The following is a 25,512-nucleotide window of genomic DNA, read 5'->3' on the forward strand; positions in this document are numbered from 1 at the left end:
TGCTAGTACTCCAACGAAAATTTCAAATAATTAAAAACTGATTTTATTGGGGCACAACCCTACTGATTTGTACACCACTAAAGTCAGAGGAATTTATTTTCTATTATTCCCAGTGTTAAGTCCAAGCCTATGCCAACGTATGTTATCATATAGAAATCCACAACACTCCAGAAGAATATTGATTTTGGCTGCAAAATCAAGTCAATAAATCAATGTGCAATGACTATGCTGTTAGATAAGGCAAATTGAGGAATACAATGCTGTTATAATTAGAAATATTAGTATTAATTAACATGTTTAGTATTAATTAATATCATTTGTGATTAATTTGCATTACAGAAATGAGCAGATGAAAGATTGAAGGATCTACAGTGAAATCATGCTGAAGCTTGATCCGTGCTTGGAGGGTCCTTTTCATACCACCTCCCATAGAGTGTTACAGTCAAAACTGGCTTTGATGTAGTGTTCTGATTTATCAGACGTCCATCAGCTAGCACCTGGTTATGAAAAAATAAATTAAGCAAGAGCAGCTTTAAAGCAGTACTATTGTATGGCAAACATAAAATCATACATTCAGGAATGTTGATCTAGTTGAGAGAGCTTCAGTCTCAATTGGAGCTAGCAGGAAGTCTGAGAAAAACTACATTTCTGTCTTGAGGGAGGTCTTGTTCTAGACGATTTGGGGAAACAGGGCAGAAGAGAATTGGCAAGGTGGACTTACTGTTTGAATACAATCAGGAAAATCAGGCAGAAATAAAGCTGCCTTGAACTCAAGGCAGAGGACAGAGGACTCTGGTAACAACTAAGTTGCTCTTGTAGTGGGTTTTTGACCACTGATGCCTGACAAATCACAAGGGTGTCCCATTACCTTGAACTCCCCAGGGGCCAGCTGCACCCCGCTGTACAACACTTCTGGGAAGATGTAGCTGATGCCAAAAATGCCACTGAGGGAGAACATCTCAAATTTGGTCTGAACTGTCTCCACGGGCTGCCCACACGTGCTACAAGGAAAGATTGCAGATCTGTGGGGAGAAGGAGACAGAAAGGCAAAACATCACTAAGCTTTCAGTAACTATAAGCTGGATTTGATAGCAAGAAAAGTTGTCATGATGAAAAACCTATTTAATACATCTATGCATTTATTTAGTATATACTCTGTATAGTTCTCTATATATTTCTCTGTATAAAGAAATGATTTGCAGCACACTAAAAAAAAGTGTGGCAGCGAAATTTTGAAGAATCAGTACACTGACAAGTCAAGCAAATACAAATGGTATATCCACATTTAATGTCCTTATTTTGTTAGATAACCAGATGGTAGATAATCACATCAGCACAATGGTACAGACCACTGAGCAGAAAACAGCTCTCTTTTGACAAGAGTATCCCTATGAAGACAGGGAGACACAAACATTCTTCTGTCATTTTCATATACAGAAACTTGCTTAGAATCATAAAATCATTTAGATTAGAAAGGACCTTTAAGACCATTGAGTCCAAGCACTACTCAGCACTGTTAAACCAACCACTAAACTATGTCCCTAAGCACCACATCTACACATTCTTTAAATACCTTCAAGGATGGCAAGAGAACCACTTCCCTGGGCAGCCTGTTCCAATGCTTGAGAATCCTTTTAGTGGAGATATTTTTCCTAGTAACCAATCTAAACCTCCCCTGGCACAACCTGATGCCACTTCCTCATGTCCTGTCACCTGGGAGAAGTGATCAACCCGACCTCCACCTCACCACAACCTCCTTTCAGGTAGTTGCAGGGAGCAATAAGATCTCCCCTCAGCAATAAATCCTGACAAATCTATAACCTGAAAAACCTTAAGAGCAACTTCTTCAGATGTGTTGCAGATGTACAATCAGCACAGAGAAACATACATACTTATCTTCTCCTGTCCTTGCCAAAACTGCTGGGTGACCTCACATTCAAGGGTGTGACAGCATAGGGTCAACCCAAGGCCTATACTTACATAATTTTGTAACGCTCAAAAGCAGATTAACATCCCTAATGAAGTCAAAATGTATAATGAAGAAAATAAATGTTGGGGGGGGGGGTGGGGGGGTGGTAAAAGATGCCTTGTCTTAAATGCCTACAATTAAAAAAAAAAATAAATAAAGGCAAACAGACTGCAAAGAGAGTATTGCATCCTTCTCACTGTTCAAATAAGAGCAGAAAACTCTTACCTGCAAATAATACTTCAAACAACATGTAGCCTGTCAAAGGCACCCAGGACATAAATTTCATCTTCCTGCTTCTCTACCATCTTGGAAGAGATGGCAACAGAGGTCCTGCTGGCAAATGGCTTGATTTCCCCCAGATTCAGTGAGTTCCATAAAGGAGAAGAGATCATGGTAAATGACTCCACTGAAAGAGTGTTTGTTTGATGGAAGCTGTTTGATCTGGCTGGCATACAATGTCCAGTTGACAGCAACAGGATAGTCAGAAGAGAGATGTGGGTGTGAACTGAGTTCTGTTACCAAAAGGTGACCATTATCCATTTCAGTATTGTAGTAATATGCTCTTGGACTGTCTGGGGCATAAATACCACTCCCTGCAAACACATAACATCAGAAATTTTCTAATCTGAAAGCAAATATATGGGACAGGTAAGCAGTAGTCACTAATTATATACGTGCAAAATGTAATTCTAATGTTTACCAGACTATTTTGAAACTAAATTGAGCCTTCATAGGCTACAATCTTAACCTAATATTTTTTTGCCATCAATGGAAAATAGATCAAGCTCTGGTGTTTCATGTATTGCGAGTGACAAGATTAGTGTCCTGATTATATATGATTTAAATGGCTGAAGTTTTGCATTCTTCTCTAACTGCATTATAAATCAGTAATTCTGATTAAAATGGGTGGTAACACTGTCCAATCAAAAAGTTCTGTAAGGAAAATATATTACCAAATTTCACATCTTTAAGCAAGTTCTTTACATAAACAGAGACAACTTTAAATCTCAGAGTAAAACCTATTAATAAAGAATGAGTTGTATGACATAGGGTCATATACTGAGAACTAAAGGAATGGCGTGCATCTCCTTTTGTTTGGATGGCAAAGTTTAGAGATACATTTTAGCAGTACGTTTCTCTCAATTCTGCAAACACATTCACACAAAATTTGTTCTTGACTTCTAGCATCTGCTCAGGAAAAATATACAATGAAAACAAAGCCTACAAAGAAAATGTGACACACATGGTCTCCAGCCCAGAAGTACTATTTACAGAACTCTCAAGAACATCTCTAAGCGTTAGGGTTCCATCTAGTGGAGAAAATGAAGTTTGGGTCTTCACATGGCCAAAATACCAATAAAACACCAGGGTCAGAAGATGAAGAAAAACACACATAAACTTCCAGGACTGATTATTTAACAAAGACTAGAGGTGTTGTAATCAACTGAAGAATTTCCAAGTTCTTACATGGCACATTTTTATTTTCTTTGTATCAAGAACTTTACAAGTTCTCGTGTCCTATTCCTGTTGACATGAGTATGCATGCTTAATGAGAATGAGGGACAATTAGAGCACTGTCACGTTACCTGTCATATCTAAAGTGGAGTTGTGTGTATTTGCTGAAAGGAAGTTGACCCCCATTCCCAAGGCCTGTACTAAGTAGAACTGGGCAGCTGACAACAGTGGAAGGGTGTTCACCCAAGCAGTTAGGAACAGAATGGTGTTAATCTGAAATCTGCTAGCCATGACCACAGCTGGGTCATGGTAGAGCATGTCTGCGCAAGGGAAAATGCCAAAATAGCCAAAGGATGTATTGAAAGTCACAAATCCTGGGTTAATTAAACTGTTTCTCTGTCACAAAAAGGCTGTATCGCACATGGAAAAGGAAAAAAAAATTGAGAAAATAAAATATTAGAAAATAAATCAAACCATTTGAGTTAAATGAACATTGAGCCAGTCACATAAATACAAATAATGGATAATATGTTTTGTGAATGTACTACATGTTAATTTCAAATAGGAGAACTCATACCACTGCAAGAGAAGTCAACCACAAATATCTGTTGCTTCTGATCTATATCAGTAAAAGGGATTTGTGTTCAGTTAGGAAGAATTTATTTAGGATGTTAATGTTTAAATATCTTATGTGTCACATCCTATTGAGATGCAGTAGAGGGTTTATTGAGTAGCATTTAGTTACTTGCTTTTAAATTTAGAATAGTGTCAGTGGTTTCCATCTGCCCTCTGACAATTGGTCTATTGGTCTCACTCTATGCAGAAATACATTGAAGTCCAGGAAGCAGATTCTGTTTCACATCTTTAATCTCCTGAGAATCATGCACTTCCTGAACATTGTAAAATTTTCTCACCTTGTGATAATGAGCCACTAGTTTCCTTTCTGAGTAAAAGAATATGTTGGTATTGTACTGATAGTGGCCATCACTCGGGCAACTTGGGTCACCGGAATTACATAGTTTCCTGTCTCCCATATTTGCAACCACATAGATGGAGCTACTCCTCACCAGACAGCTCAGTCTTTCAAGCATGGATGAGGGATCAAACCTAATCAGAAGGGAAAAAATAAAAAATAAAACATCAAAACCATTTAATAAAAAAAATTTCTTATGTTAAGACTACAGATCATCAGCCTGATAGATCTAAGCCATATCTATAAGGAGATTGCTGTTTTCTGTTACTTGACAGATGACAGCAGATTTGTGCTTCATAATGCTACAATCACCTCACGTTAACTGAGGAATGAGGGGTTTCCTCGCAGTGGAAGCAAATCACACCTTCAAGTCTCTATTCTGCTGCCGGGGTGTGGAACAGCGCTGAAGTTACACCCACACATGGGCTAATCTCAGCTGTTCTGCTCCAGTTCTTCCTGTGGCTGTTGTGCTGAGGTAGCTTAGGATTTGTTTCTTCTTGTTATCTGTCTGCTTACTGCAGCTTCAAAAAATGGTACAATTTATTAAGGAAAATAACAGAATAAAAAGGCTACCATATCATAATTCAAAAATCTAAGTTTTGTATTGTGCAGTATATTCTTTCAGTAGTAGCTGTTATTTTATTCACAAATATTCCTAATAATTCTGTACCTTGAACATTTTCTACAACATGCATAGAATTCCTTACTGAAACATAAATTCTGTGCATTTGTTTGTTCTATTAAATAAATCTCAACATTCCTGATATACAAACTAAAACAGAAAAAATCACACTGATTTAAAACGGCAGAGAAAAATTATGATGAAATTTATCTGAAGCTATTTATGGCAACTATATGATGTCTTAACATAGCTTCATTTCATAGAACTTGTTTCAAGACATTTAAAACTATCAACAATCACCCCGAGCTGTCTTTTGCTTCAGACTGCTCCCCCATGTAGAACAGGGATGATACCTTCCAGGGTGAGCACACGGAATCCAGTCCACCTGTGGGTCTGGGATATTCCAAGATAAGGCTATATTGTTTCCCATCTGTAAATGCCATCTTCAGGAGTCACAACGATATGGTACCAACATACAAACACCATTAAGACAATAAAAAATGGTCAGTGTTTACTCAAACAAATATCTCCAATGAGTCCATAATACCTGTCTGGCTGCTTTCTTCATGGCTGCTTCCAAAATTGCAATATTTTTTTCCATCAGCATCAAGGCCTCCTCAGGAGAAACTGGCACTTCAGTGTCCTCTGACAATAACACGTTGTGTTCATAGACAGCTGCAACATCTGTGTCCATGGCACAGGCCCCCAGAGCAGACAGCACCAAAAGCACAGCAGAGGCACAAATTTTAGGAAGCCCCATGTCTGGAGCCTGGAAGCCACATAAGAGGAGGCCGCAGACAGGCAAAGGCAGTGGACTTTAAAAAGAGAGTCTTGCACAGAGCCTGGGAGAATTCCCCAGGGTGGCTGAAAACTGACACCCCTGAGATGTCTACACAATCACCCTGCCTGGTAAGTCTCATAGTATCAAAGGCAAGAGAGCTGCCAGAATTGAGCAGTTCTGCTCTACACCGTGGCAGGGAAGCCAGCACTCTTCTGCAGCACCAAAGAACTGCACCACCTGCCAGACCCGTGGGTCAGCCAGGCTGTAGTGACAGAGCTTAAGGCAAGCCTGGCTCCCAGCAGAGCCAGCGCTGCCCAAACCTAAGGGCACAGGCGTGTGGAAGGCAGGCAGGCAGGCAGATGATCCCGAGCTCAGTGCTGCCACACGGGCTCCTGCTCGGGGCTGCCCTGGTCCCACCAATTGCAGTCTGGCTATACCTGGCAGAGTCTCTGGCCATTACAGCTTCTACAGCTGTGTCAGCAGCGGAAGGTTGGTATTCAGACCTGCCACTGCATGAGACAAGCACAGCACTAACCAAGGGAGTGGCTTAGCTTCCCACAGAAGCCCTCACTGCCCTGTCAGAGAGGTTGGTTAGGCTTGTCTAGTTTCTACTGGTGGTCTTGTGAAGTTCACACACTGCAGGGCAGCTCAATAATTTCTGTGACATTTGTGTTCTTTTTGGTCTTCCGGCCCATCTAAAGTCCTAACAGCACACATCAGGTAAGAGAACATATTGCACAAACTGAGCCAATTAAGTCACATGTCTACAGATCTGTATCTTGCATCCAACTCTAGTCCTTTCAGCTCCTTCTCACCCGGCTCATCATCAGCACTGGCATGGTCAGCATTTCCTAATAAGTAGAGGTGTACATTCCTGATTTCAGTAAAGTCTAATGTCTGATACAAAAAGGAAAGGAAGTTACTAAGATGTTCCATGGGAAGGCCTGCCCTTTGGCACCCTGAAGTTTCACAGCTCATTTGGCTACCACAGCAATTGTTCTTCCTAGTCCAAAAGAGCTCCGGTACAGAAAGAAGTATTTCTTATGTAAAATCCAGGAACTAGTCACAAAATAAAGATTGGAAGCTGCTAGGACGGACCATTTTCTTATTAACTGGAAAAAAAGCCACCACAGAGAACCCCTTCTAGAAGCCAGTTATGAGCTCAATGATAAATTAAAAGACTTTTGCCACAACCAAGGTCAAAAAGTCTAGTGTGAGTTTTTCAGGAGTGTCCTTGTCTCAGTTCCCCTTGAATATCTTTAGCTGAGCATCTGGAAACAATGAGAAAATGTTGGGGTTTTCCCCCACAGTAGCCCTAGACTCCTTACAGATCTGCTGTTGCAGAAGCAACAAACATTCCAGCTAGCATGTATTAGCAAAATAAATCTCACAATCACCAAGCTGATTCTTCACATATAATAAAAACATGCATTTATCTTTTGTGTATGTATATAAATGTATAGACCAGATGCTAAGTCTCCCCCAGGACTGAAGATCAGTTTTTATTGTGTAGACATGTCAAATTTTCATTATTTCAGGCACTCTCAAGATAACAAAAATGCTGGTATGACAAGAAGTGTTTTAGACTCTTGTTGTCTAAGAAAATGTACAAAACTTAGGGAAAAAGTTGCTTTATTGAAAACAATATTGTGCTCAATCCTTTATAATTCTCTTTTTACAAGATAATGAACTTCCTTTAAAAATATACAGAAAATCATGGTAGCAAAATAGCTTTACCCAAGATTAATGCACAGCACACACAAGCACAGAAACCAGACATTTGAAAACACATCTTTTCACATACAGTGGTGCACTGTACATAAAACACAATTTAACAGGCAGCTGAGGGTTACTCATCATTTAGGAGAACTTCCAAAACAAAGGCAGTCAGTGTTTAGTGTTTCAAAACAGTAATGCCTCTACAAATAAACCACAACTGGTTGTTCACTAAGGGATCATGCCCTAGCTCCAGAATAACGAAGCACAGTTAAGGCCATTCACCTCAATACTGGGTTAAAACCACAACAGCAAACAGAGAATTGAAAGTATGTCTGGCTATGTTTCATTGCCCATTAGATGAGTCCTTTCTTCATTATCACCAGGAGGATTTTGCAGGCTGGAACTGGAACTGTTTGCATAAGGAAAAGAACAGGAGAGATAACACAGATTTTATATCCTCTAGATACTTCTATGTGATACCAAAATAACAGGCAAAGAATCAAAGAGCTACATGGATCACTGGATTTGGTTCCCTCCTACTGCACAGAACCATGCACTGTTCATTCCCATGATCATACAATGGTTCAGATTGAAAGGGACTTTGAAAGATCAGCTAGGCCAGCTACCCTGCCATGGGTAGCAACATCTTAAACTACACCAGGTTGCTCAGAGCCATGTCCACCCTGGGCCTGAATGTTTCCAGGCATCTACTACCTCTCTGGACAACCTGGCCCAGTGTTTCACTACCCTCATCGTAAAATTTTTTCCTCGTATCTAGTCTGAATCTACCTTCTTTTAGTTGTTGGTGAGGGTACTAAACAGTACTGGTCTCAAGTCAGACCTCTGTGGACACCATTCATCACTAGTCTGTTTCTGGACATTGAGCCATTGACCACTGCTCTCTGTGACCATCCAAACAATTCAGCTCACAGACACCCTCCTGGAGGAACCATCAGTAGAGTTTGCTCATTAATGCCATAGTCCTGCTGCTTTTATAGAATAGACATTGCCTGGTTTAGCTGTCTGTTTAGATCAGTAGGGATTTAGGAAACCATATAGACGAATTGTTTAAGCAATGTTTTTATTGCTCATCTTATCATTCATTATTAGTCTGGTAATAAGGAAAAAATGCAAGTACATCAAAGGTTTGCTTAACATGATTGCAAGAAAAATTAAGAATAAATATCTCAGCATACCTTTTCCTTGTTGTCTCAATGATATAAAATATTCCAGTTGCAAGACCCTTTGAAGAAACAGCCAGTTACAATTATAGTAATTATAACAAACTTATGCAATAGCTCATAACTGCAACAGATATAAAAAATTATGTATAATTACTTACACTTAACAGTGGCCAACCTCCTTGAATGGCTGCAGCCCATTCAAAACCCAGCTTTTCATTTAGAAATCCTCCCAGAATAGGACCTACAAATGCCCTGCATCAAATCAAAATGAGGTATTGGCATCCCAAACATAAAGGATAACACAGCATATTCTCAAAGAACTGTTTATTGGGTTTTGTGGACTTCCATCATAGATTCTCACCTTTGACAACAAAGAGATTTTCTTCCACAGACCTAACTTTCCTAAAATTCACAATAACTATGAATTTGTTGTTTACCAAGGTGTCAGTAATTACATCCTCATCTGGAAATAAGATCTACCTCAGAAAGCTGAATGCAGTAATTTTCAGTAGAGAGACCCCATTAAAGACCATGCTCTAAGAAAACATACACACTGATCAATTCTAAGAGAAATTCAAAGTCACATCCCTCAAAACAAAGTTTCTAAACTTCAAGACAAAGGTCTGATGAATATAAGCAGTTGGGGAGGCACAATGTGACAGACATGGTCACTGCAAGGTTGATCTGTGTGTAACTGCCCTGCACCTTTATGCTTGTCTAAAAATGCAGGTCATAAAGGTTATGGAGCTGTTGTGTCTTTATGAAAGGTCTTACATTATATAGTTTCTCACAACAGAAAGGGACAAAACTCTGCAAAACTAGAGAGACTTCCTGGAAGCAAGTTACATTATAAAACCAGGCTTGATAACAGCATAAACTTGGGGTTTGCTAACTTTCTACTACCTGTGTCTGTACTAAACCCCATACCAAATAAACAGGACTGCTAGACAGCTAGATCTTGGAAAAAAATGGTGCACATTTGTGCCACTGAAACATACCTGCAGCCACAGAGGACTACAAGAACAGATAAAAATATCCTGTAAGTGACTGCCAATAGGGGCACTCTGTCACTTCCCACTGAGTGACAGCTTTGAGGGGCCACTCAGCCAGTAGCATCTTTCAATTATTTCTGCGATGACCCTGAGTTATAAACACACTATACAGTTATAAACACACTCTGCTAAGCTACACAAACATAAACCTTAAAGAATTGCTGTGGCTTAAAAAGAAATCTCTACCTTAAGCTACCCAGACAAAAGGAGGAAATGTGGAAAATGGAAAAAGGAAAACAGAATTAGTCAAGAGCGGACATCTAGCTTACTCCATCTGGGTGAGCTTAGCTTTGTAAAAAATTAAGGTCCACATTTCTCTGTATTGAGCATTAGATATTTTAGTGAAAGGAAAAATGACCACACAGAAGTGCAAGCAAACATCCACTTTAATCACTGCAGCTTTTTGATATGCAGAGCAATATGTTTCAGAAAGACAAGTTCAGAGCATTGTCAAAACAAAAGTTTTACCTTTTGCTGGGTAAAAAGCTTTAACATGCCTACCAGGCACCTGTCAAGCAAGAAACTTTTGAATCAAGGTCAGCACAGTGACAGCGAAGTTTCCATGTGGTAGTGGTGTGGAACAGCTGAACTCTCATAGCTTACAAAAAGGGCTACACTTACCCAAGGGACCACATGGCATTGAAAAGCCCAGACACCAGTCCCAGAAGACTCAGGCCTTCTTCAAATCCATTCTCACTGCAGAAGGACAGACCAGTTAGGGTAGTACAATATATATTGTGTCTCAGTCCGTAGCCTCTACCTACAGACTTTTTCCCCTCTTTTTAATTTGCACACCACATAAATAGTTAACAAGCAAAAGTGTACAGTAGAATGTCTGTTTGCCCAGTACTTTCTTCTTTGCTGCCTCTCTGGAGGATTGCATCGCCATTCCTCATCTCTGGTTTCTCCCAAGTTAAGATCACACCATCACACCAACTCCCCATGCTTCATATGGTAAGTGTGAAACTGTGACAGGTGGTTTTTTAGAAGCAAACACTTTGTTCCAAAAGGAACATACTAATAAGAGTAAATCAAGACCCTTATAGGTCATTACTGAGGTACACATTTACAAAGTTATACTGGGAGGAGAATGACTGGGATGCTCAGTCAGAAGACAAGAGAGTAGTGGAAGCATTTAAGTGTTACTATCTACCTTTGTCTCAAAAAGGGGCAAAAAAGCCCTACTTCATATTCACCCCTGAAAAACAGTTGCAGATTCCTGTGTCAGTAACATGAAAGAAAGGTTGGACTGAGTTACTTACTGTGCACATTGCAGGATCTCTGGAAACACCGGGATAGCACTCATGCCAAGGGAAAAGCCAATCAAAACCAACACTAGCACAAATATCCACAGCTGACTGAAAGAGAGGCATTTACAAGAAGTTAGCTGCTGAAGACTCTTTTCAGTAAGGACTCCATTTGACTGAAGGCTGTTATATCAGCTCTCCCTGACTCATCAGCAAACTATGTATCTTGAAGCCAGTCCCAATACTTGAAAAATCCAGTTCTATGCTTTAGAAAAAATACTTTGTTAAAGAATATAAAAAAATCGTGCTCAAATTATATATTTTCTTATCAAATGCAGTTCATTTTATGACATGCATATAGGTAGAGTTAGACAGATGAGGTTAAATGAGCAGTGACTGTGTGCAAGCACCAGACTTGGTTTGTTGCAGAAGTAAAGGATTTTGAAGTTAAAATTCTGTAGCCTAATTATTACAACCAAGTAGACTTAGCTAAAGAATTTTGAAGACTTTACTAATTTATTTTTCTCCCTAGCTCAAATCTATGATCTAAATTTGAAAACGTACCAGTTACAAATCTATGATATTTTAAAATTAGCAACTGAGGAGGAGCTCTATGCATTAACAAGCCTATCACTTTAACACAGTATCTTGTTTAACACAGTATCTTCTATCATAGTAGTTGTTTTGTAAATGTAGCAGAATGTGTTGCTGTGAATTAACTTGAGAAATATGACATTACAGCATTCAGGTACAACAGACACTGTCTTTGCTAGTGAAAACAAAGCTATAATCTGTCACTTTTCTCAGTAGGCTAGATATAGAGAGAAGTAAAATCAGTACTGCTGCACAGCCATGCAAATAAACCCCATAGTTTAAAAACACTGATGAAACAGAAAAATTTGGAAAATAAGATGAGAACTTTGTTTTGCTTAACAGGAAATGCCACAAAATTGTGAGGGAAGGAAAATGAAAAGCAGTGTTCTTCCTACCATACATATTAACATGAACACAGTAACACTGAAAAGCAAAAGAAAATTATCTATTTTATGAAGCTATAAAACCTCCATTTTCAGATGCTTTCACAGCTTTACATTCACAGTCTCATGTTACACATCAAAAAACAACTATGTTTCATGGTCAAAAGTAGAAGCTAAAAACCAAAACTGTTTCATGGTCAGAGCTGCTAATTACAGACTTACAGAGATACATGACTCTGGTTGAAAACATCATATAATGGGACAGACTCTGGTAGAGGCAGTACCTTTCAATGTGCAGTACAGGAGCGGGTCCTAGCATGAAAAGGCACACTGCTGTTATCAAGTCTCCAAATATCAGCAGCCACTTCCTGAGGTACTGTGAAAGAAAAGCTATGCAATTTAAAATTGGGAATTTGTCACATACATCAAAAACCAACAAATTCTTGTTTCCTCACCCCAGATGCAATCACTGTCAGCAGTGGCTTAGTACAGAGATTTCAGGATACTGAGCAGTGGTCCTTCTCGGTTAGCAAAGTATTTTAGGTCTTAGTCTTCTTTAGTATAAGAAATGATACCCTGTATTATTTTATGATGATCTTTAAGTTCCTTCCAACCCAGGCCATTCCACGATTCTATGCAATTCTCATGTACAAAGGGCATTACTAGTTTGTGTCAGTAAAAAAGTATCAGAAAATTGTCACTGTCCTTCAGGCATAGTATTCAAAGTGTAGGTTTCCTTGATCAATTAGTACTGGCTGTCAAACATGCAGTTTTCGGTGTACCACTGTCAAAGTCTCTTTTTATGGTGCTGTTAAAGAGCTAAAGGACGAGGCTAAAGGACAGGCAGCCCACTCTGCTGATCTAATTTGACTATTACACTTTTTAAGAAATAAAGTCAATACAGCTAACCAGTACATCTTTACTCCTCAAAAGATAATAAAATTAGATGTGGTTAAAAGCATGGATAACTGGGACATATTTTCCTACTCTCTTCCATATTGCTTTGAAAAAGATTTTGCTTAGTCCTCTAGGAAAGCTCAGCACACTTCAGCTGCTTGTCTGATTTTCTTTACTGACTTGGACATTCTTAAATTACCCTGAATCTTACAAAAGAGATTAGTGCCTCCCACGTGGCAGTAATGGGTGCACGTGCAAGGTCTCGAAAGGCAGATCCCTTTACAAGACCAGGCCTAGATCCTTTGTTTCATTCATTGTTCCCCACCTTTAAGCAAGTGCACAGAGTGCTTCAGTCACCCTGCACAAACAGCAGGGTAGAACTCACCGGCAGTTTGTCGCTTAAGAGTCCAAGGAGGGGAGAAGATAGGGAGTATGAGAGTGCCAAACCAAGGAACACCAAGCCCACATAACCAGCTGGGAGTTTGAACTATGGAGAGGAAGATAAATAAAACAAAAACCAAGACAAACCATATATGCTACATTCACTGAAGGACATATATTTATATATATCCTTCAATGAATTATTTATTAAGTCAAAATACTGAAATGTATTTTGCAATTTCAAGTATTTTACTGATACCCTGCAGAGGTTTTTCACATATTTGAAATCATCCACAGAGCTTCAGTTTCATTGGTTTTCATTGCTAAGCAGGGCTTACCTTCTTTAGGATAAATAGAGATATTGTGGGATCAAAAAAACCCAAGCATGCACTTAGAGAGAATATAGTGAAACAGAGTATTAGCACTTTTGGCAGAAGAATGAGCTTCCAAAAGGATTCCTTTGTAGGAGTCGAATCTGTTTCAACAGAAGAGAGGGGGGAACTGCATTATTTTCAGCAGCATAAGCTCATGATTCATCTTCCTGCTTTAGAAAAGAAATAGTATTTCTCTTTTTTTTAGTCTTCTTACTCCTGTTGCACAACAGATGAAAGTCAACAGTTGATTATTATGTGCTATATTATTTTTATAGTAAAACTAAAATTCTGTAGGTGAAGAAGAAAAGCATACAATTTAGATTCCAACACTGCAAATCCCCAGCTTGAAAAGAACTAAAGCATATATTACTCCAATTGTGTAAAAAAAGTATTTGCTTCTCTGTTAGCAGTTATACAGTGAAATCCTCATGGATATGTCTCAGCTTGATACTTGAACACATATATGAACAATGCATATCCAATAAAATAAACATCCTTTGAGACTAAGATAGCTATTTATCAGTTGAGATCTATCCAAGTTTTTAAACAACTAATTGAACTCCAACATGTTCATTTGTACTCCAGAAAACTCAGATGTCATGGTTATGTGGGAATTTTAAGTCAGGCCCTCTTCCTGATGGTGTGTCTCCTATAATATCTGAATGTAGTCTCGAAGTATATAATGAAAAAAGCATTAGCATCCACCAGCTCAGAGCTAATAGTTATGTAACATACTTCCAAATTGGCAGCAATATCATGACAATTTCAGAGCTTGGGGAAGTCAGGGGGGAAAGCCAGCAGCAACAACACATGGTTAATCATTGTAAGTTTCTTCTAAAAGCCAATATACTTTAAGTTTTTCTCCATGGTTTTTGTATTAAAGGATAAAAAAAATTAAAGAATCATTTCAAAGGTACTAGCTTTCTTTTTTCTCTAGAAAAGAATAACAGAACTGTAACCTTACAGTCTTGCATGAGGACTTATCTTTAAGCTAGTTTTCTGTCCAAACAGGATCATCTGAAATTTAGTAAATTTATATGACCTCCATCACTTCATTGAACCCCTTCTTTATTAACTTTTTAAAATTCTTTCCTGTTAATCAGATCAGATTGTTAGTACAAATAAACATCTTTTTTCCTCCCTATAATAGTTTTCCCCTCCATTGTTCACTCCTCAAACATGTTGAGTTCTCCTGTTTTAGGCAAAATCTGTCTCCAGCTTTTCTTCAACTAGCTGTAATGACAAACCTATAGGAAGCAGACACAACTGGTCTTTTACAAGCCCTAAATCTAAGACAAATGAAAACAAAAATATGTCTCAGTTCACTTCCACACGAAGTTCCTACTGTTTGCAGAAGGGCATGAGGAGTTGTGTTAATTCCAGGCCATCTCATGAATTTAGGTTAGCATTACACATGGGCCTGATCAACATGATAAGCTAATTCAACTGGGGTTTTGCCCTCTGACTTGGATCAGACTCTAGAAGCTGACACTTTTTTAAAGACACTTAAGTACATGAGAAGTTAAGGTGAGTGAAGGAAGCAGGTAGAAGGATGCTTACCATATCTTGGCAATATGCACATATTCACAGGCACCAAAGCCAACACTATGCATCCCAGTGTGATGAAAGGGACCTCGTAACCAAATGATTGATACAAAAAGCCACCCAAAGGTGGGCCCAGCACCAGTCCGAGTCCTGAAAAAATTTCAAGGCTGCCCTAAAGGATGAAAAAAGAAAGCAGAAAGGAAGTCAGTGTGTTGAAAAAATACAATGCAACAATACAAAGCAAGCCATGGGTAGTGAAAAGCAAGAAACTGCATTGCCAGGACAAGATCTAGTAGTGACCTTCACAGGGTGGGACAGCAAAAGGAATTCCACAGTTATGTGACAGCCATGACCTCTTTTGCTTCACTACACTCTTTACCTATACTGCAGCATTCACAACTCTGCTGTCACCTAACAGATCTCAATCCTGAGGCAAGGCAAATGCTCGACTAGCAGAAAGCATCCACAGGACACCTCAGGCTGAAGGGATCACCTCTCCCACCTGCCATTACACTCCAGCCTGAGGGAAAGGATTTAAATAAACCTACTCAGATGGGTCATCATCTCATGGGATGAAGTACATGTGCCAAGTTAAAGCTTTCTCTCCATAAACAACTGTTTGGACTCACTCCCTAAGCGTAGGAAAAAATAATGAAACTGCAATAGGGACAACTCAGATTGTTTAGGATATAATTTAATAATTTGGTATGGTTTGTAAGATACTAATTTGTAAAAGGACAGTAATACAGATACATCTGTACATTGATACAATGTCATAGTCACCACTGTCAACATCTGCCTCAACACTTGATTAATCAATTCTTAAACCACCAGCAAGAGCTAGTGGTAATAACTGCTTACGGATAAAAGTTTTGATAACTTCCAGAACCCAGAAAGATACTCCAGGGAATCATCCTCATCTTTAATTTTACTGATACAAGTCAAAGTAGTCAAATGTCCTGAAAACAGTCAGCAAAAGCCAAGTTCTTTACCCTAGGTCAGTCTAGGGTGCAACCTTTTCCTTTCCTAGCCAAGGAAATAACTAGGCATGGCCATTAACATCACTGCATCCAGATGATACTTTCAGTTTTGTTGCTCACCAGCCATACAAACATTTGATTTGTGAGGCTTTGGTTTAAACAATTTACATTATTTGGGTCTATACCTCATTTAGGCCTTCTAAGTTAATGAAGTGGGAAGGGCATGAGGGGGAAGCTGAGACATTGCGGTAGTACAGATCAGAGGATAAGATAAACATGATACTGTAAGAGAAGTGAGATTGCTTATGTTCTGAAGTCCACACCTCCTTACTCTACAGAGGGATCACATTGACAGATGCTCAATTTCCCACTCCAACAAGGCTAATGTGTCTATATTTAATAACTTCCCTATACAACCTCTAGGGTATCCAACAAGTAAAAGGAAGGCTGAAAACTTGTACAAAAATTGGAGAGGAAAGGTGCTTTTCACCATCTAGCACTATCAAGAAGGACAACAGAAAGCAAGGCTAAAAAAAAGCCTCATCACTCCTTCAGGCTTCACTTTTACCCAAGGATACGCCTTGCTCAAACAATCAGCTCTTTCTTCTGCCTCCTGCCTCAGAGCTCAGTCTCTCCATCATGTCTATTTAAGGACACTAAATCTACACGAATAATATGAAGAGGTTTTATTATCATGCAGAACAAGATACTAGAGACACAATATGGTAAAAACACAAACATTTAGAAATTGTCTTTCTATAGCACCCTTTCTAGATTTTAAATAAAGGTAGGTACCAAGCAACAGCTGTGTAGCATTTCTGATTCTGGTCTTGAGATGACCATCACCATCAGATACCATTTTCAGCCATGCCATTATGGTTACTGTGCTGCCATAACAGAATTTATTTTCTTTTTAATTCTGATTATAAAATGGGTAATCAAGTCCTTTATGTCAAAATTACTTTACTTACCTATTTAAATTATGTTTTAAAATTTACAAACAGGAAACCTAAACCTTATTGACTGAATAAATCCAAAACATGATTACAATATATAAATTGCTCTCCAATGAAAAGGTCAGCTAACCACTGCTGATACAACTTAGTGGGTTTTTTCTACTTAGAAAGACATATTCTATTCACAGAAGTAATTAAACAGTTTAACAACAATATTAATAAAAGCAGCAACTTTTCTAATTTTATTTCATGTTCTTAAATAAGTTCTCAACATTTGCTCACTCATTAAAATTTAATGCAGTTATTTCTGACAGAATAAATCTGAACTGAAAACCATGATGTATTGAAAAATAGACAGAGAAAACAGCATCTTGTTAAACACAAAACTTTTCTTTAACACCTTAAAACCTCAACTGAAAAAGGGTAGTATCTCAAGTTAAAATGAATTATTGATGATCAGAAATGCTGCCCTCGAGATTTCAACAAATTCAAGCTCTCTTTCCATAAATAACTTTCATCAACAGATTAGAAAAATTAAGCCAAAATTGTTTCAGTTTTGCATCCTTCAGTCATTTAAATCAACACCATTTCAATTAATTTACCATTTTTAATCAATTCACATGGATCCTTACTATCCAGGTAGAAGTAGTCACTAAAAGTTGTAGTAGTATTGTATTAGTATTTTGTCTTGATTTTCACTGAAGAGATAACTACTGTCGCCAATAGTAACTGTCTTCAAAGCACAAGCAACTGATATATACAGCTTAATTTATATCTAACAAGAGTTATTCTAAGGTCTAAACTCATTCTATGACTGTGATTCTAGATTACAAACAAAACATTACATGATGATTTCAAATAAGCCCGCATATGAGACAACAGATTTTCTCCTCCTGATTTTAGGCTGCCCACTGGCAATTTGCCATATTTCTGGAACTCAGCTGTAACACTGCTTTCTGAACTTACCAGGACAGTAGCTATATTAGTGGGAAATGCCTTTGCAAGGATTGAGAACGATGCTGTCATTGCTGCTGCAAAGCTTATTGCATCCATTGCTCTTACTAAAAAGCAGAAACTGATGAACATTGGTCCACTTGGCACCTTGTCAAGCATTCTGGAAAAGAAAAATCCCAACAGTATATTTGACTTCTCTCAGGATGGAAGAAGCCATCTACTAAAGGCCTAGAGCATAATTCCTTGTTCATTAAAAGACGCAGTTACAAGACACTCAATGCTTTCTATTACCACTTGTCTTTGAACCACATCAGTGAAATCATTCAAACGCTACCAATTTCTGGCAGCTTTCTCCTTTTCCCCTTTACTTGGCAGTGAAAAGAGCATGAAAACCATAACCTGTGAAAAACTCCAATGCCACCTTTGCTGTATTTCATAGCTTTTCCAAGCACCTGCTTCCAAGCTACCTGCTTTTCCAAGCAAGAAGTCTGATGCAGTATGTTAGAACTAACTAATAAGAGATTCCTTTATTACTAATAAAGCATTTATTTTGCTAAAATTAGTGACTTAGCCTCTCCACCTGCCAGGAAAAGCTTCCCATTTAAGCCCAATATTTAAAGGAAAGAATAATTAAAACATCATGCAGAAATAGTTTTCTTATTGCTGCACTTTGACAGGTTTCTCACCATCCATGAACTACTATTTAAATAGATAGAACCTAACTCCTCTGCTTTCATAGTAAACAGACTCTGAAACCTAGTGAAAGGGAGAGGTGCTTCTGCTTTACAAGAGGTAGATAAAAATTAAAGATGCAAAAAGTTAGATGACTTAACACAAAAGATGCCCAGGAGTTTCTAATTTTATGTCCATATTTTCATACGGATGAAAATTATCAGAAGACAAATGTAACAAAACCAAGCAATAGAAATTACTTACCCAAACAGAATGGTCACACATCCTGAAACAAACATCCCTGACACAAACATGAACTTTGCTCCAATTTGTGAAAGCTGTAAATTAAATACCATTTTTACATGTTAGTATTTCAAGGAAAGATCAAAAATTCTCAACGTAAGTTACTGTAAAGAAATCAAAAATTTATGGGAACTTTATAGCACCTGTAGCTAAAAGATTGGAACTGGTGTGCCTACATTCAATAATGAACCTAAAAATACTCTGAACAGTTAAGTGACTTAACCCAGTTTTAGAAAGGTAAGACAATGCTGCGGTTAACTATTTCACAGCAGCATACTGCAGCTTCTGCAGAGCAGCAGGTTACAGCAAGCATTCCTCATTATAAACAAGAAGAACATTTGTTTCCAAACCTCCCCTCCAGCACTACCACTGACTGAGGCAAGGCCAGCAATACCCACCACTAATCTGTTTAGTGAGAGTCAATGCAAGCTGATTTTTAAGCACATTTACGACAACCCTTAACATCACAAAGCTTTGGCATGGGAAGCATGGTACTTTCAGGCCTCTCCATTCAATACCAGGGAATGACCCCACCTTTCTTCATTTCAGACTCTCTCACCAGAGTGAAGGATGACAGAAGGCATGCCATAAAGAAAACTCATTTCAGACTCTCTCACCAGAGTGAAGGATGACAGGAGGCATGCCATAAAGGAAACTCAATCCCACAACAAAGTACAGCTGAGCTTCTAATTCCATGCTGCAACTTTCCCTAAGGACAGTAGGTATTTCAGGCTCCTTTTTTGTTCAGGTCTGAACAAAGTCCCTGCCTTTCAGCCATTATTACTAGAGCCCACATTTTGCTGAGTTTCACTGAAACCCTCAGCATCTCTGATTGTTGCACTGTCCAGGTCTATTGATAGTCACTTCAGCAGTCTGCAGTGAGGATGGCACACACTCTTTCCCCTGTAAAGTACTTGGTGAGGCTTGTGCCATAGCTGAATACCACTACAGGCACCAAGACTTGGACTTAGTAATGGCACTTATGTGACACTTTATGATCCACCTCAGCACCAGAGAATAAGCACTCACCACTCAGTCCTCAGCAAAGAGGCTGCCCAGTCAAAGAGAGACAATTTTGAACTGCTGCTCTGCAGCAGCCCCAGCTTAGGGAATGATCCTGAGCAGCCCTAGCAAATACTGCATAGACAGCAGTGCTGCAGCACATAAACAAACAAACATTTATATAATTTATTTGTGATTTCTTCAACATGAAAAGAATCCCGAACTGTGGGAAAGCTCAAGTTACAAGAAATGGAGACATTTCTCTCAAATTACTACAGAATGAAGTTGAAGGGGAAACTGAGTTAAACAGCAGAAAGCATAACAGAAGCAAATATTTAAAAAAAAAAAAAAAAGACAACATACCAGAAAAGAAGAAGAGGTGCAGCTAACTAAAGAAAAAAACAAATCAAAACCAAAACACCTTAATGTCATCAAAGGCAAGCAGAATATATAAGTGCCACAAATAAAATAGGGTGGGGAGGTTGGAGAAAGGAGGTCATAGAAAGCAGAATTGATCATCAGATTACTCCAAACCAAACAGAACAGTTAACCAGACAAAACAGTTACATGTCTGTTGCCCTATGCTACTCTCAGGAACAACAGAAGAGTACTGACAAGACTTAGATCACATTCAGACTGACTGGTCAGACTCCAGTTACTGCAGACAGAAAACTGCAGGAGCACTACTGAAGAGATGTCTCTTTTCTCAGGCTTGCAGAACTGCCTTCACCTACCACCCTGTGTCATCACAGAAAAAGGTCACAGCTTCAATTATACTTACATAATTTCCCAATATTAAAGAAGTCAAGAAATTGAACAAAGCAAAACATCCAAAAATCAGGCCAACAATTGTGTTACTGGCACCTTTTTTTTCTGCCTGCAAAAAAAATCACAACCATGTAGAGACTCAGTCAAATTCTTGCGGTGAACAACATTCATGCCTTGAGTATTTAAATATTTTTAATTGTCTATTAATGCAGTTAGAAAGCAATTTCTTTTCTCAAAGGCAGTAGGGGCTCATAAGGTAACAAAACAATTTAAAAACATGTTGCACTTCTAATATGTCATCAAGGGAAAAGCAGTGTTAATTTGTCAGTGAATGAAAGCGTGTTATTTGCTGAGCAGGCAGCCAGACTATATAAAGGCGGCTTCAATTCGTGTGCAAGGGTACTAGCTACAAAACTTTGATCCCTTGCACAGTGAAAGGGCAGTAAACGGAGATATCTGTTATCTTCACTGTGACACGCCACCCTATAACAAGCACCAGACAATTTTTTTACTTATTTAACTGGCTAAATACACTCATTTGGGCACAAGCACAAGAATATTTAGAGAAAAAGAATATTTATTTGGAAATACTTGGTAACAATTTGGTAATGAGAGAAATAGACTTCTGCTGCAAAGGCACCATGACCATCTTTTTCTTTGTTGTATTCATTCAACATAAGCAGAGATTTTATTTTTTCCCCCTTCCTAGGTGAGGAAGTCAGCACAGTTAATGATGGCCCAGAATGAGTTAACAGAGGCAGCTATAAATAAAAAGTCATTGAGTAGCTAGGGCACAGAAATGCAAGTCAGGACGTTGGCAGAGTTTAATCTCAGCTCTACAAAACTACTATGCAACACTAAGCAAAAATTTTTTTCACTTCTCCAAGAATTCATTTTGATTTCTATCTCATCTCATTGGTTTGCTGTCTCCTCTGCAGTCATAGGGAAGATTAATCCATTGACAAGATCCAGGTCACCGTTTTATGCAATGTAGCTACTGCAGCATCATGCTATCACTGAATTCCCACAACTGAAAAGTCTTAACTCAGAGTTTACAGCCAGCCATAAATGTCCCATGGAGCTCAAGTAATTTCTAAAAGTTTCAACATGCAAACAAGTAATGTAGAGAGTAGCTAAATTGTTTGTTTACCTCTGAAGGGAAAAAGGGTCCCAGGATTGAGTAGCACATCATTGAACTGAAATTTATAGAAGCTGCTGCAACTACCGTAAAAAGCTGTTCTCTGGTAAGCCGTCTTGATTCCTCACCAACTGCTTCTGACATGCCATCATCTAAAAGTACCAAATGAAAATTATAACAAAGTATTAGAAGCTAACAGAGGGGAAGAATTTACAAACCAGGCTGGAAAATTAAAATCCACACAAAACTTGTACCCTCCCGGCTCTGAGAACGGAGCGGAGCCGTGCTGCCTTTTGCCCCGTGCAGGAGCGCGGACCTGGCCGCGGTGCGGGCGCCGGCGGCCGCCCCTCAGCCCGCCCCGGAGGCGCTGGGCTGCGGCCGGAGCTCCCGGCCCGGCCCGGCCGCAGCCCGCGGGGAGCCGCTGTCCCCGGCCCGGGCCGTGCCGGCCGAGGAACGCGGGGCGCCCCCGCCTCGCACCTGGGGGCCGCTCGCCGCCCGCCGCCCGGCTGCCCATGGGGCCGCAGCCGCGCCTCCCGCCGCACGTGTGGCAGCGCCCGCGGCTCCGCGAGCACCGGGACCGGGGCCAGCGCCAGCCCGGCCGCCGGCACTGAGCATGCCCGGCTGCGGAGCGGCCGCCCCGCGCCCGGAGCCGCGCCGGCACCGCCCGCGCGGGCCGGCAGAGCGCCGGGCTGGCCGCCGTCCGATGGCAGCCCGCCGGCTGCCGGGGTACGCTGCACACCTGGCCCAGGGCGTGCACACCTGGCCCAGGGCGTGCACACCTGGTTCAGGGCATGCACACCTGGCTCCGGGCATTCACGGCACATTGCTAAGATTGGTACACCGAGCAAGATAGCCGATTATTACACAGCCTCCGGCGAGAGGAGGAGCACTTGCAAGTCATCATGAGTTCACAAAAGGATAACAACAAAAGCGTGATATATTCAAAGTATGGCGGGCAAGTAGAGTGAATAAGAGAAACTTATAGAGAAAGAATAAAATTGTGGCAAGAGAATGAAGCATTCCTTTTTTGTGGATGGAGATGCAGTAAATTATTTTCAGGAGATTAAACAATTCCTACTCCAAGTACTTGCTCTTTTGAGTCTAGACTCTTAACTCCACAGGTTCCAACTATTTTCAAACACCAATCGTCCTTTCATTACTAATTACATATGAGTAACCCAACAAAGCCTATAGTCAGATTTCCACAAAGTCAGTGTGCACAGAAGGCTGAAGTGTGAGAAGTAGCAGTGATACATGACTCCAATAGTGAAGGAGTGTGAGAAGTAGCAGTGATACATGACTTCAATAGTGAAGGTCCTTGCTTATGCATTGCCAAAAGAAACTTGTTAATAGAACATGTTGGTTAATTTTTCATATATTCTTATTAAGCTATCATTGTGGTTTAACATCAGCCAGCAACTCAGCCCCACACATCCTCTCATTCAGTCCCTCCCAGTGGGATCGGGCAAAGAATCAGAAGAGCAAAAGTTAAAAAACCTATGTGTTGAGATAAAGACAGTTTAACTGGTGAAGGAAAAGCCATGCTTGCAAGCAAAGCAAAACAAGGAATTTCTTCACCAATTCCCACAGGTAGGCAGGTATTCAGCAATCTTGAAGAAAGCAGGGCTCCATCATATGTAAGCATTACTTGGGAAGACAAATGCCATCATTCCAAATGTCCCCCACTTTCTTCTTCTTTCTCCAGCTCTGCATACGGTGAGCATGACATCATACAGTACGGAATATCCCTGTGGTCAGTAGGGGTTAGCTGCCCTGGCTGAATCTCCTCACAGCTCCTTGTGCACCCCCAGCTTCTTCACTATTGCAGTGAGCTGAGAAGCAGAAAACGCCTTGGCTCTGTGCAAGCACTGCTCCACAGAAACTAAAACATCCCTGTGTTATCAACACTGTTTACAGCACAAACCCAAAACACAGCCCCATACTAGCTACTGTGAGGACAAATAACACTACCCCAGCCAAAACCAGTAGAGCTACAAATACTTGCTAACCTTAGAACCAGGACCTGTTACCAGCCTATTACAACAGTTTATCAAGTCTAATAAAAAAATATTTTTTTTTTTCAAAGCATACAAGCCTTTCTTGCTTATGTCACATCTGCAACAACTTTAATAACATGTATTTTTTCTTTCAGATTCCAAATTGAATGTAGAATTCAAGGGTTAGAGCACTAGTTCTCTATAAATACTAGACATAGAGTCAAATTCATAGCTTATATTCACAAGATAAAAACATGAAGGACAATTGCATTAAGAATAGCTTCCTTCACAGACATCCAGAACATTATGAAATGCTCAGCACATGTGGGAATACATATTCCTTATTATTGCTCTGTGTAGTTGTGGAGATCTTAGAAAGACTTGCATTGCTATCAAGAAAATCCTTAGTGCACACTTACATCATATTAATATATTTTTGTCAGCAGCTGCACAATGCTATTGGGAAATAGTTTAAAATTACTCTAATGTGACCACATGATAACCACATCCTTTTAGCACCTCATGCAAAATCTGTAGAAGGCAACAGAAACCAGCAAACTGGTTTTTTTTTTTTTTGGTTATCATGAATGAAGGCCTTAGTTAATTTCGAATTGGTATTGAAATACCATAGCTTGTCCTCTCCCTGAAACTCCAGAATGATATCTCCTTAATTTCTTCAAGCACTTGAAACTTGACACAGACATCTCTTACCCATGGGTGGCTGTTCTTTTCCACATCTAGAGGCACTTGGAAGGACACATGTCTCCCTTGGGGTTGGTGAGCAGAACTTCTGTGGATATAGAACAAGAAGGCTTCCAGCTTGATTTTCCACAGGACTGAGAAATAATTTCTGTTTTGCAAGGAAAATGAGACAATTCTATCCTATGACATTTATTTATTGTTCATGCCTATGTTTTGTATTTCTAGAGACAGATGTGAGATGAAAGTAAGTTTTTGCAAGGATTGTTCAGAACTGAAATTCAGAATTTATTGTTCAGAGTTTAGCAGTGTCATGGACCTCTCTTGAGAGTTTGCAATACCTGATACTTTCATCTGCTTACGTGGCTGCCTCACCACACTGTGCCACTGTCTAAACTGTTCATTACTCAGTTCCTGAGTCTCCAGTTTACAATACGGCAGTTAAACGATCCCTGAAGTCTGACATTTTGAAGAAAACATGGTTTGTGGTTTCCAGGGTTAGTACAAGGGGAAGATATATGTTAGCAGACCAAGAGACAAGGAGACATAATGGGGCAAAGGAGAAGGATGGCTGAGACAAGAGTGAACCATTATAGTCTCGCTGCAGTACTGCTCTTCTGAAAGGTCCCTGAGTTCAGTTCCCATTTTGATCAGAGTGGAAAAAGAAAGGAAGGCTGACAGCCTGGAAAGGGAGACAGTCAGGGAGAGTCAAGGAACTGAATGGCAAGCACAAAGGATAACAGCTATAACCAAAGGGTTTTTAAATATATGCAGCAAGATGGTGAGTGCAAATGGATCACTCAGAGCAGCAGGCTGGAGACAATCAAAATTCTTGAATGCTATGTGACAGCAGCTCATCTTCCTCTC

The 25,512-nt window shown here is 39.7% G+C and overlaps 2 protein-coding genes across 4 annotated transcripts; both read right to left on the bottom strand.

Annotated features, from left to right (window-relative positions):
• Positions 1–377: 377 nt before the first annotated feature.
• LOC110476002 (pantetheine hydrolase VNN2-like) lies at positions 378–3,742 on the bottom strand. The gene is made up of 4 exons (XM_085576219.1): positions 3,556–3,742; positions 2,424–2,562; positions 869–1,022; positions 378–497 (listed from the first exon to the last, which is right to left on the bottom strand). Exons 1-4 carry the CDS (start codon positions 3,740–3,742, stop codon positions 378–380), a joined length of 600 nt encoding a protein of 199 aa, XP_085432345.1.
• Positions 3,743–7,415: 3,673 nt separating this feature from the next.
• On the bottom strand, positions 7,416–22,585 carry SLC18B1 (solute carrier family 18 member B1). 3 transcript variants are annotated; one of them, XM_021540559.4, is made up of 14 exons: positions 22,427–22,584; positions 21,962–22,101; positions 20,825–20,920; positions 19,003–19,076; positions 18,079–18,226; positions 15,192–15,348; positions 13,596–13,732; positions 13,262–13,363; positions 12,264–12,355; positions 11,018–11,113; positions 10,377–10,451; positions 8,862–8,955; positions 8,716–8,762; positions 7,416–7,928 (listed from the first exon to the last, which is right to left on the bottom strand). In XM_021540559.4, the coding sequence occupies exons 1-14, from the start codon at positions 22,461–22,463 to the stop codon at positions 7,856–7,858; spliced, it is 1,368 nt and encodes a 455-aa protein (XP_021396234.1). In that variant the 5' UTR covers positions 22,464–22,584; the 3' UTR covers positions 7,416–7,855. The 3 variants fall into 3 exon arrangements, with proteins under 3 accessions (XP_021396234.1, XP_085431310.1, XP_085431311.1); XM_085575184.1 differs by lacking the exon at positions 22,427–22,584 and adding an exon at positions 22,204–22,350; XM_085575185.1 differs by lacking the exon at positions 13,262–13,363 and having other exon boundaries at positions 22,427–22,585.
• Positions 22,586–25,512: the final 2,927 nt, after the last annotated feature.

Source organism: Lonchura striata, chromosome 3 (assembly GCF_050655825.1).
Source record: "Lonchura striata isolate lonStrDom1 chromosome 3, ASM5065582v1, whole genome shotgun sequence".
Taxonomy (NCBI): Eukaryota; Metazoa; Chordata; class Aves; order Passeriformes; family Estrildidae; genus Lonchura; species Lonchura striata.